The 12,826-nt window shown below is 55.6% G+C and overlaps 1 protein-coding gene across 1 annotated transcript; it reads right to left on the bottom strand.

Annotated features, from left to right (window-relative positions):
* Positions 1-7,403: 7,403 nt before the first annotated feature.
* On the bottom strand, positions 7,404-8,370 carry LOC120106848 (tropomyosin-1, isoforms 33/34-like). Its single transcript, XM_039119949.1, has 2 exons — positions 8,290-8,370; positions 7,404-8,189 (listed from the first exon to the last, which is right to left on the bottom strand). The coding sequence occupies exons 1-2, from the start codon at positions 8,368-8,370 to the stop codon at positions 7,404-7,406; spliced, it is 867 nt and encodes a 288-aa protein (XP_038975877.1).
* Positions 8,371-12,826: the final 4,456 nt, after the last annotated feature.

Here is a 12,826-nt window from a genome sequence, read left to right as displayed (position 1 = left end):
CAGAGAGGGAGAGAAAAAACACTACTGCTCCATTTTCTTTGAACACTATTTGCCCCCTCTGACTTAAGCATCGGAGGGCCGACGCGGAAGACCCGGCCACCGGCTTTTCTGCAGGCCACCCCACAGAGGACCGCCACCGACGACGCATCATCACTCCTCGCGTCCGCCGACAGCTCCCCCTCCTCGACGGACGATCGCTCCGGGTCCAATTTCCAGCAACAGTTGGCGCTTAGAGGAAGGGACCGAGTTGCGATCATTGAAGTTGAGAAGTAAGGGAGCCTCCCAACATCTCCCGGCGTCCCCCACAGAGTCCTGGACATTCCGTCCAGAATTCACCTGCTCCGGCTGACCCGGTTCCTCAGGTCCAGCCGGAGCAATTCAATGCCTGGTGCAGCAAGTCCAGGCCTTGGCGGCCGCCGTTCAAGGCCTGCGACGTGAGGAGGCCTTACCAACGCTCCCCCCGCAGGCCCAGCTCTTGCCGGAGTCCCCTCCAACGGTCCGGTCCCCCAGGGCCAGAATCTTCATGGCTCTTCAAGGGCCAACAATGAAGGGCGGACCTCCCCCCGGAGAGAGCTGCCTGGGGAAGGTCCCAACGGAAGACCCCAACCCTCTGAAGCCGAATCTGCCCCAGACCACCATGAGCCGGAGCAAACCACGGCGACGGTTCCTCGGGTTGGGGAGCTCGATAGGAAAGTCGAGCACTTGGAGCGCCAGATTGAAAGCGCTCCACAGCAAGAAGGCAAGACAAGATGGGGATTTTGAGTTCACCACCAAGTCCCCCTTTTTCCGCCAGATCGAGGATGAGCCGGTCCCCTTGAGGTTTCAAAATGCCTCAAGTGGAGCCCTACAATGGAGTCACCGACCCCCTCGATCACTTGGAGAGCTACCGAGCTCTTATGGCCCTACAAGGATCCTCAGAGGCTGTGCTTTGTAAGGCCTTCCCGGCGACTCTTCGAGGACAGCTCGACTCTGGTTTTCTGGGCTAAAGCCGAGCACAGTATCTTCCTTCGAGCAACTTGGCAGACAATTTGCCACCAATTTTGCCGCCAGCCGACGCCAACGGCAGACGTCAGATTCCCTCCTGGATGTCAAGCAGAAGGAGGGAGAGTCCCTGAAGGAGTATCTGGACCGCTTTACCGCCGCCACATGGGAAGTTCGCGAGCTGGACCAGTCCATAGCCATGTCGGCTTTAAAGACTGGGGCCCGCTCTTATCGATTCCTTTTCTCTATCGAGAAGAGCTTCCCGACCGACTTCACCGAGATGCTGCCCGAGCTCGGAAGTACGCTAAGGCCGAAGAGGCAATCGCCTCTAGGCGAGGCGCAATCGAGCCCGCCTCAAGAAAGCAGAAAAAACGCCGCGAGGAGCGCGGCCGCCAAAGAAGCCGATCCCCTCGCCGAGAGAAGAATCTCCCCCGACTGAGAAGCCCGCCTCGGCAGCGGGGACAACCTCAACGGAGGACCTCACCACGACCAAGGTCCCCACCACGGCCTCGGACACACCCAGGGAGGTACGAAAATTACACCCCTGTCAACGCTCCCCGGGCCGAAATTTTGATGGAGATCGAAGGCCGGGATTTCTTCCGACCTCCACCTCCCATGCGGGATACGTGATTCCCGCGCAACCCCAGGAAGTACTGTCGCTTCCACCGAGACCGCGGACACGACACGGAGGACTGTATTCAGCTCCGAGACGAGATCGAGGCGCTTATTCGCCGTGGGGTGCTCAATCGGTTCGTTCGGAACCGACGCGAAGAAAGGAGGCCAGTGGAAAACGCAGCACCGTCCGAGAATCCGGATGACAACAGGCCCATCGCCGGCACCATCAATGTAATCGGAGAAGCCTCGGCGGGAGGACCAGCCCAAGGAATTTTTCCGAAGCGCCCGCGTACTGCTGAAGTCATTTCGTTCTCGGACGAGGATTTGGAAGGGGTTGAGACCCCTCACGATGACGTTGTGGTCATCTCCATGATTGTCAATAAATTCGATGTAAAACGTGTCCTAGTTGACAATGGAAGTTCAGCCAACGTTTTGTACTATCATGCCTACCAAAAAATGGGGTCACCAGAAGGACAACTCCGAAAAATTAATGCCCCACTTGTCGGGTTTACTGGAGACTCGGTCCCGGTCGAGGGCGAGGTCAGCTCTCTTGTTACGGTCGGCCTCGCTCCTCGAGAAAGCACTGTGAGGACGGACTTCCTTGTGGTCCGCCTACCCTCGGCCTACAACGCCATCCTGGGGCGACCAGGGCTAAATGCCCTCCGAGCTGTGGTCTCGACCCGACATCTACTCATGCGATTCCCCACCAACCGAGGAGTAGGCGAAGCCCGCGGGGATCAGCTGGTCGCCAAGCAGTGCTACATGGCGGCTCACAGAGTGAAGCAGCCAAACGAGGCACCGGCCCAGGCAACGGGTCCCTCGTTACCCATAGAAACCCTGGACGCAAGGGATAATCCCTGGAAGAAGCAAGTAGAGCCTGGTGAGCTGCTTGTTCAAGTTCCCCTACGAAAAAATCTTCCCGAGCTAACTGTGCAGGTCGGCTCCGGCCTTGGCGTCCGCGAGAGGGGTCACCTCATCAGCTTCCTGCGGGACAATGCTGATGTCTTCGCCTGGTCGCCCGCTGACGTACCAGGAATTGACCCTGAGGTCATAGTCCATCGACTCCAGGTGAAGCCAACCAGCCGACCTGTGAAGCAGAAAAAGAGGGGCTCCGCCCCGGAACGACAACGGGCCGCAGCCGAGGAGGTAGACAAACTCCTCAAAGCCGGCTTCATCCGGGAGGTCTCCTATCCAGATTGGCTCGCCAACATAGTCCTTGTAAAGAAGGCCAATGGGAAATGGCGCATGTGCGTGGACTACACTGACCTGAACAAGGCCTGCCCGAAGGATAGCTTCCCCCTCCCAAGTATCGACCAGCTCGTGGATTCTACCTCAGGACATCAACTGCTGACATTCATGGACGCCTTCTCCGGATACAATCAGATCTGGATGGCGCCGGAAGACGAGGAGAAGACGGCCTTCATCACCGACAAGGGCACCTATTGCTACAAGGTGATGCCTTTCGGTTTGAAGAATACTGGAGCCACGTATCAGAGGCTGGTCAGCCAAATATTTGAGGACCAGATCGGCCGAAATATGGAGGTCTACGTGGACGACATGCTGGTGAAAAGCCAAGTGGCGGAGCACCATGTGGCCGATCTCAACGAAACATTCTTCAAGCTCAGGAAGTACCGAATGAAACTCAACCCAGCAAAATGCGCCTTCGGAGTCACCTCTGGCAAATTCCTGGGCTTCATAGGGACCCAGCGTGGAGTTGAAGCCAACCCCGAAAAAATTCGGGCGCTGCAGGAGATGACGCCCCCAAAGACAGTCAAAGAAGTGCAGCGACTCACTGGACGGGTCGCCGCCTTGGGGAGGTTCGTCTCCCGATCGGCCGAGCGCTGTCTCCCCTTCTTTAAGATCCTTAAGCGGCCAAAGGACTTTCTGTGGTCAGAAGAATGCCAGCGGGCCTTTGAAGAGCTCAGACGCCTTCTGGCCTCTCCCCCGCTGCTCACCAAGCCTCAGCGGGGCGAGGTCCTCTACTTATACTTGGCCGTTTCCCCGACCGCAGTAAGCTCAGTCCTGGTCCGAGAAGAGGACAAGCTCCAAAAGCCAGTCTACTACATCAGCCGGGTCCTCAGGGATCCTGAGACCCGATATTCTAAACTTGAGAAGACAATTTTTGCCCTTATCATCTCGGCTCGGAGACTCCGCCCTTATTTTCAAGCACATACAATAGTCATACTGACCGACCAGCCTCTGAAGCAAATATTGCAGAGGTCGGATCGTGCAGGGAGGATCGCCAAGTGGGCGGTAGAGCTCGGAGAATTCGACCTCGAATATCGGCCCAGGCCGGCCATCAAAGTTCAAGTTCTCGCCGACTTCCTTGTGGAATGTACCTTGCCGGACGACCCTGAGCCACCATCTGCGCCTATGGACGGAACCCCGAAGCAACCGTGGGTTCTATATTCGGATGGGTCTTCAGCTTCGGGGGGTAGCGGGGCTGGATTAATCCTCACCAGCCCAGACGGAGTGGTGGCCGAGCAAGCCTTCCGCCTCGAGTTCCCGGCCTCAAACAACGAGGCGGAGTACGAGGCGCTTATTGCTGGGCTTAAATTGGTGAAAGAACTGAAAGTGGAAGATTTGAAGGCCTTCAGCGATTCCCAGCTGATAGTGAGCCAAGTCCAGGGGGACTTTGAAGCGAAAGAGCCATCAATGCAAAAGTATCTTTAAAAAGTGCAGGAACTTACGTCCACCCTAGGCTCTTTCGACATCCAGCACATTCCCAGAGCGGAGAATCTCAGGGCGGACCTGTTATCCAAGCTAGCGACCTCCCGCATGAGCGAGCTTTCTAAGGAGACGACGCTCGAATATCTTCGGACACCCAGCATGGAGGAACCCGAACCCACCATGTGCATCGACTTCGAGCCGAGCTGGATCGACGGGCTCGTCCGTTATCTCCGGGACGGAACCCTCCCTCAAGATGAGATTGAGGCTCGCCGGATCAGGCGTCAAGCTCCACGGTATGTCCTATACGAAAATAGGCTTTATCGTCGATCATTCACTTCTCCCCTCCTCAGATGTTTCCGCCCTTCTGAGGCGGACTATGCCCTCCGAGAGGTCCATGAAGGAATTTGCGGAAACCACCTGGGAGGTCGGTCGTTAGCCCATAAGATCCTGCGACAAGGATATTACTGGCCCACCCTCCAGAAGGATGCGACGGACTTCGTTCGGAGGTGCGACCGGTGCCAGCGGAACGCCAACATCCAACGCCGACCTTCGGCCCTGCTGACCTCAATCACCGCCCCCTGGCCGTTTGCCCAGTGGAGAATCGACATTCTGGGACCCTTCCATCTGGCAACCGGACAAAGAAAATTTCTGGTCGTCTCCATCGACTACTTCACCAAGTGGGTCGAAGCTGAACCTGTGGCTCGGATCACCGAGCATAAGATGCGGGACTTCGTGTGGAAGTCCATTATCTGTAGATTCGGACTCCCCCGTATCCTTATATCCGACAATGGCCGGCAGTTCGACAACGTCCACTTCAGAGAATTTTGCTCTGAGCTCGGCATCGACCACCGCTTCACCTCGGTCGCCCATCCCCAGACAAACGGGAAAACTGAGGTAACAAATCGTACTATTTTGCAGGGACTCAAGGCCAGGCTTGACCGATCCAAAGGACAATGGGTTGAGGACCTGTACAACGTCCTCTGGGCTTATCGGACTACGTTCCGATTGCCCACCGGCGAGACCCCCTTCAACCTGGCATACGGCACGGAGGCTGTCATCCCACTGGAAATCGGCCTCCCTTCCCCAAGAGTGGAGCATTATGATCCTGACTCCAACTCTTCTCGGCTCAGAAACAACCTGGATCTCGTCGAAGAGACACGAGAGGTCGCTCGGGTCCGTATGGCAAGATACCAACAAAAAACGGCTCAATACTACAACTCTCGGGTCAAGCCCAAGCTCTTCAAAGTAAGGGACCTCGTCCTCAGGAGGGCCGAGGCCTCTCAGCCAACTGAGCAGGGAAAGCTCGCCCCGAATTGGGAAGGACCGTATCAAATCGCCCGAGTACAACGACCCGAAGCATACAAGCTGAAATCTCTCGAAGGGACCCCCATTCCGCGAAGCTGGAATTCCGAGAATCTACGAATGTACTACCAATAAGACCCCTAGGGGTTCAAGACAACCAAAAACACGGATTCGGTCTCCTTTTTACATATGATCCGACCATTCCAATAATTACAGTTATCTCTTCTAACCTTGGGTCGTTTGTGATCCCCAGATTCCTCGGCCAAGGTAGGGATGCCTCGAGGCTCGACCGTAGAGTTCCAAACTCCCTTGACCTCGAAAAGTATTGCAGAACAGCGGAGCATCGACCTGGCGCACGATCCCTCGACTAAGGTCGGGATGCCCCGAGGGTCGACCGTAGAGTCCCAAACTCCCTCGACCTCGGAAAGCGTCGCAGGTCGGTAGCGCGTTCCCAGACCCACCGACCTGGCGTACGATCCCTCGACTAAGGTCGAGATGCCCCGAGGGTCGACCGTAGAGTCCCAAACTCCCTCGACCTCGGGAAGCGTCGCAGGTCGGTAGCGCGTTCCCAGACCCACCGACCTGGCGCACGATCCCTCGACTAAGGTCGAGATGCCCCGAGGGTCGACCGTAGAGTCCCAAACTTCCTCGACCTCGGGAAGCGTCGCAGGTCGGTAGCGCGTTCCCAGACCCAGCGACCTGGCGCACGACCTCCTGACTAAGATCGGATGCCCCGAGGTTCGACCGTAGAGTCCCAAACTCCCTCGACCTCGGGAAGAGTCGCAGATTGATGGAGCATCCCCAAACCCCCTCAACCTCGGCGGGCGCCATAGGGCTCATGAGAAGCCCGAGCTCCTCAAAAGTCAAAGAATGACTCCGGAAGTTGGCGAGGAGATAAGGCCACCTACTCTGATACGAGGGGCGCAATTTTGGAGACACAAAAGGTACATCCTATTTGATGCTCGCCTTGTTATATTTATCTACGTATTGACAGTGAAACCCCAATTGAAATCGGGACCTTAATCTGGCCAAGGTCGGATTGCTTCTACAAGTCGGTGTAAGATTAATCTCCCGTTGACCTTGTGCATGCTTCGTCTACCGACGATCTCCACCACAACTCATATAAACCCTTATGGGCAAGGGCCAAATTCAGCCCCCATGCCCAGACTCCGATATCAACCTGTGAAGATAACCTCAAAGGCCGAGGTGTTCCTTACAGGCCCCAATCCCGCTCGCCTGAATCTCGGCAGAGTCCGAGGGCAATGACTGCGAAAAACCTGGCGACGATGTGACTATTGGCCTAAGCTCCCCTTTGGGGGACAACTTTCTTACGGGCTTGCGCCCCAAGAGCCAGGCTCAAAAGCTTGGCCGAGCACCTCGGTGGCGACCTATGTAGGTCTAGCGCGGCCCCACTTGGGGGCCCGAAGCCCGAACCCGGAGCCATGAGAACCTAAAAGCCAAACTTGGCAACCTCTGCGACCTACGAATCCGAGCTACAAGACTTGGTGAAATTTCCTAAAGTCTAAGCTCGGAGCCCCCCCTAGCTAGCGTAATCAGAGTTCGGACACTTATACACACCAGAAGAAAGGTAAGACATAGCCAAAGAACATGTCTTTATTAATATTATCCGAAGGCTCGGATACGAAGTCGAGAGTCGGCAGAAGTACCGACCTCGTTTCCGAGTGAAAAAGACAGAGAAGAAGAATAAATGTAGAAGTGAAAGAAAAAGCTTTCATTGATGAAACGCCAAAAGGCTAAGTACAAAACTAGAAGCCGGCCTTTTACAAAGTTGTAGGCCGACCTCGTTTACAATGAACAGAGAAAAAACCGAAGTCCTAAGAGGCGGCGGCTTCATTAGCATCACCCTCGTCGTCTACAGGAATGACCTGCGGGTCTTCAGCAGGCGCGGGCTCAGGGTCTGCAGCGGGCGCGGGCTCAGGGTCTACGGCGGGGGCCTCGGCTGGCGCCGCGGGAACAACCTCGCTGGTTTCACGAGGTATGGCCTCCGCCCTCGCCGGTTCAGCTGCCTCGGCTTCGACCTCAGCAAGGTCCTCCTCGGACACGAGGGCAGCGGGGATATCGTCGTCGTCGTCGTCGGGGCCGTACCCGAACCTCATCCTCGGACGGACCGTCGAGAGGTCGAACTGGGGGCATATCCGGGCCATCTGCTTCCGGAAGTTGTCAAAGCCCCGGAGGAACCCGTCCACAGTCTCCTCCTCTAACATATCGCGGAACTCTTCTGACTCCTTGAAGAGTTCCACGGCGTTCTCGGCCCGCTCGAGCGCCCTCTTCTCCTGGGCCTCGAGCTGCTCGATCTTGAGGTGGAAGACCCCAGCCTCGTACTTCAGACCCGCGACCTCGGACTGGGCCTCCCCCAGGCGCGCCTCCGAGGCACGCAGGGCCGATTTCATCAACGAATGGGCGGCCCTCTCCTCTTCGAGCACCTCGACCATGGCGAGTTGCCCGGCCTTGGTGGCTTCCCTTCGCGCTTCGGCTTCGGCCAGCGCGGCCTCCAGCTCAGCGACCCTCTTCTTGGCCGGCTCCAACTGTCGGCTGAGTCGTTGAGTCTCCGCCTGACAACTTTGGGCAATAAACACCAGGGAGTCGACTTCATGGATACGCTGCAAAAGAGGAAAAAAGAAGAAGAAAGCAGCTATAAGTAAAAAGCAGGCAGTGTATGCATAAGTTAGTAGCCAATGAGAGGTTAAGGCAATAGCTCACCCGAACAGTATTACAGTAGGTACTGTCGACGATCTCTTCCAGCGACGCCCTCCGGAACTCGGCCCGGTCCGCTGAAAGCATGGCATGCCGACATACCGCGTGCGCGGTATCGGCATCGTGGAAGGCCGAGCTCCCCTCAAGGATTGGGGACCCCGGCTCGGCTGACCTCCCCGCCTGATCCCTCGGGGAGCTCGGCTCGCCCGAGCTGGGGACCTCGGGGCCCCTGCTCGGCTCGGGCTCTGAAGCAGTCGGATCACCATCGGTCCTCCCCGCTGGGCGACAGGGGTAGGACGGAGTGGGGCTGCCGAGCCCGCATCGCCGGTATCTGGCGCCCGCCTTCGGGCGTCCGCAGAGACCCCCGCCTCCGGGCCTCCCGCCCCGGCCGAGGTGGAAGCAGCGGCCGACTTCGACTTCTTCCGGGGCTGAGGGATGGCCCCGCCGGCCTCGGCCTCCCGCCTCTTCAGCCGAGAAAAGAGGGATGTGCTGCTAGTCGGCATGTGGGGGATGTCTGAAACCAAAAAATTTTTCGAGTGTCAGACCAGTGTTAGCGAAAAGAAGAAATAGGTAAAAATAGGACGAGACAACTATTCTTACCCTCGGGGCGCGCCGAGCTCAAACCCACGCTCGCCAAGGCGCCCTCCCGTAGGAGCTCGGTTAGGTTGAATCCTTTCCCGAGGGCCCGTAGGGAGTCCAAGACCCTCAGCTCCCTCCCCGAGGGATCGGAGAGCCTGTTGAGAGTCTTCAACCGAGGATGCCCCCACCTCGGGTTGAACCCCCACGGCACCTCGGATGCAAGAAAGAAAAATTTCCCTTCCACTCATGAATAGAGGAAGGGGCACCCTGGAAGAGCGACATACCACCCCGAAAGGCGAAGTATAGCCACTCTGCATCCGCCGGGTTTTTCTTTAATAAAAAACACCGGCGGAAAATGCTCACCGAGATCGGAATCCCGTGCGCGAGGCACAAGGACAAGAACCCGATGATAGTTCTCCACGAGTTCGGAGCAAGCTGTGCTGGGACGAGTTGATACTTCACCAGCAAGTTGTTCACGAACTCGTGAACAGGGAACCGCAGGCCGGCCCAGAGCGTCTCGCGGTAAATCGCGATCCGACCTGGGGGCGGCCGTGTCACCCTATCTTCCGGCCCTGCAGTTTCGAGACGAAACCCGGGCTGGAAGAAGAACCGGGAGCGGATTAACTCCAGCTCCTCCTTCGATAAGCTTGACCCTACCTCCTCCGGACCAAGACCCATTTTTTCAGAAAATTGAAGTAAACTAAAAGATGAGAGGAGTAAGTAGGAGAAGAAGGGAAACCCTAAATAACACGGGGCAAGAACCTACGGAAAGAGTCGCCGGAAACCGCTCCGGGGACCGTCAGCAAAGTATCGTTGGGAGAGAGAATGGAGGTAGGGACGACAAAAGCAAAGGGCGACCAAATAGGACTATTAGGGCAGACTCGAGGGGCTTATATAGACCCCCCTGACGGCCCGGATTTGCGGGCTTAGTTTCCATCCCCCGTCCAGATCGTGCCAGGTGTCAACCTCGGAACCCGAAGCACCGCATTCACTCCGGATCAATATCCCGGGTACGCAACCGAGGCGCCGTCCCATCGGATCTCACGGCCTCATCATAAGCCCACTAAACCGGATCACCTTAAAAGATGAGCGGACATCACCTCCGCTCCCTTCATTTAATAAGCCTCAGGGACACGTGGAGCGCCGAGATAACCCCAGCCTCCCAGATCGTTATTCCGCCAATACGAAATCGGAAACGTCCGACCTCAGATCATGCCACGTGCTCATTTCGAAGCGCGAAACGGCGTGCCTATTTAAGGAGGCGGCTTCGATTATAAGGTCGAGGCGCCACCTCATCGGGCCCGGGGAGCCTCGTTATGAGCTCACCGTACAAAGCGATCTCGGAGATCTAAAGGGCGTAATCATCATCATGGCTGCTTCGAGATACGTAAGGGTGCAGACCCCGTCATAAGTCCGCTGTATAAAGCGATCTCGACGGGCCAAAGGGCGCAGCCCACGCCATAACTACCTCGAAATGCCTAAGGGCGCGGACCTCATCATAAATCCACCACATGAAGCGACCTCGAAGGTTCAAAAGGCGCGGACTTTGTTACAGAAGCTTTAGGGGTACGGGCGTGATCCCCTTCGACCTCGATAACCACGATAACAACTTCTACTTCCCACGTCCGAGCCTGCAGCTCGAACTCGGAAGTCGGGGGGTAGTGTTGGGGGAATACGGTTTTTCCCCAGTAATACAATAACCCTGCCACCGGAAGACTACGCAGTCGACGACCCCGGACGACTGAGGTCGGCGCCTGACCCCAGAACGTCCGATCCCGGATCATCCGACCTAGAGGACTTCCGACCTCAAAGGCTGGTCTTTGTCGACCACCTGCCGCGGCCGTACCTCTCCGAGGTCCGGCCAAGGGCCATATCCTGCCACTGCCCCAGCATTTATTACACATGACCCCAGCCATGATAAGTCTGACCCCAGCCTCACCGTCGACATCAATGCAATGATTCATCCGATCGCGTGACGGCTCAGGTCGTACGACGGCCTTACCTCCGACATCAGTGTAATTATTTACTTGTCCGTGCACCAGATCAAGCAACGTGCCGAGCTGTACGACGGCCTTGTCCGGTCACATCGCAGGTAAACCCCCCCTATAAAAGGGAACCGTGCTTCTCAAGGGTGGGGGGGGAACAGAGAGGGAGAGAAAAAAACACTACTGCTCCCATTTTCTTTGAACACTATTTTGCCCCCTCTGACTTAAGCATCGGAGGGCCGGCGCCGGAAGACCCGGCCACCGGCTTTTCTGCAGGCACCCCGACAGAGGACGCCGCCCGCCGACGCATCATCACTCCCTCGCGTCCGCCGACAGCTCCCCCTCCTCGACGGACGATCGCCCCCGGGTCCAATTTCCAGCAACATTTGTAATGACCTGTTATTCTTCTCTCCTGTTTTCCTTTGCACGTAAAGTTTAATATAAATCAATACTTTGTTTTAAATGATATATCTGTAAAGGTTGTTGTCTGTTTTCCTGGAAATATATTTTTAGATTTAGGAAATAACAGGAGCTCATGGTGGTTTGTATTGGTTCTGTTGAATGATTTCGTCTTGGTATTGTTGCTCTACAGTTGATTTGTGCTATAGCCTTGTATCTTGCTATTCCTTTTGTAAGAAACGAGTGTTATCCTCCCCCAATTTTACCAAGATTTCTGGTGCTTTTTTGCTTTTCTATTTTGCTGGTACAGAATTTGGACTGTCGTGTTTGATTCTTTTAAGATGTTTATATATTAAAGTAGATAACTTTTCCAATTTATGTAGTGCCTCATCAGTATACAATCATTCAAAGCCTTGTGCTATTGTGCCTGCACAAGAGCGTGAAAACAAAATTGGCAATTCAATCATATATTCATAATTTTTTTTCAGGGATAAGTATTAGTGCCAATTTGCATAACCAGAATAGTATGCGTTACTAATTAATACAAATATATCAGATTTATTAAAACAGGATAGGTCATTGCATTTGCATTATCGCCTTATCGGGGTGATTTTGTTTATTTTTCATTATCGATCTTGAACCTTGAAGTAAATATGAAGGCAATCGCCGTCGGATTATAAATTTGTTAGGAAACTTGGGACACAGCATACCACTATTTCTTATTATTGGGGGAATATAAATTGCCCCGAAGCACATGAATGCGTCGCCGGCATGTGACCAAGACGCCCAACACAGAGGCGCCCGACCTGAAGACGCCCGGCTTCAGAGGCGCCCGACCTCAGAGCTCCTGACCAGGCGCTCGACCTTGAGACGTCCGACCTCAACATTCTCGACCTCGGAAGCCCGGCCTCACCATCCACCCGCTGCGGTCATATCCTTCTACAGTTCAAACGGGGACCATATCCTACTACCGCTGTCAACAATCAATGCGTATGGCCTCTGTTGATCTCCGGCTCACTCAACAATCAATGCGCATGGTCTCTGCTGATCTCCGGCTCACTCAACAATCAATGCGCATGGCCTCTGCTGATCTCCGGCTCACTCAACAATTAATGCGCATGCTATCTACGGATCTCAAGCCCTCCACGATAAACAGTTGACCCGCTCGGCTACGTCCGAGCAGCCATGACGACTCATTGGCTCCGACCTGATCTCCTACGGCAATGCATTAATTCACACGATCGTCCATTAATTCATACGATGTGCTCAATCATGACGGCAACCCGTTCGCCCCGTCACATCACAGGTAATCCTATACCCCTCCATCTTAGAGGGGGTTGGACTCTGAAACTCCTGAGACATATTTCCTCTCCTCCCATACATTTGCCCCCTCTGACTTAAGCATCGGAGGGCCAGCGCCAGAAACCCCGGCCACCAGCTTTGTGCAGGTCCCCCTGAAGACGCCGCCCGCCGACAAGCCGCCATCCGCCATCTCACGCCGGAGCTCCTCCTTCTTAGCCAACGGCCGCCCCCGGGTCCCATTTCCAGCAACAGTTGGCGCTAGAGGAAGGGCCCGAGTT

This window comes from Phoenix dactylifera, unplaced genomic scaffold (genome assembly GCF_009389715.1).
Source record: "Phoenix dactylifera cultivar Barhee BC4 unplaced genomic scaffold, palm_55x_up_171113_PBpolish2nd_filt_p 000664F, whole genome shotgun sequence".
NCBI classification, from domain to species: Eukaryota; Viridiplantae; Streptophyta; class Magnoliopsida; order Arecales; family Arecaceae; genus Phoenix; species Phoenix dactylifera.
Note: the sequence above shows the minus strand (reverse complement) of the source record. Positions and strands in the feature narration are given on the sequence as shown.

Bases quoted from the DNA above. Each gene is read 5' to 3' on its own strand.
- LOC120106848 (XM_039119949.1), bottom strand. From the start codon at position 8,370: ATGCTTTCAGCGGACCGGGCCGAGTTCCGGAGGGCGTCGCTGGAAGAG. The intron at 8,190-8,289 runs GTGAGCTATTGC...CCTCTTTTGCAG, and splicing joins CCTACTGTAATACTGTTCGG to CGTATCCATGAAGTCGACTC.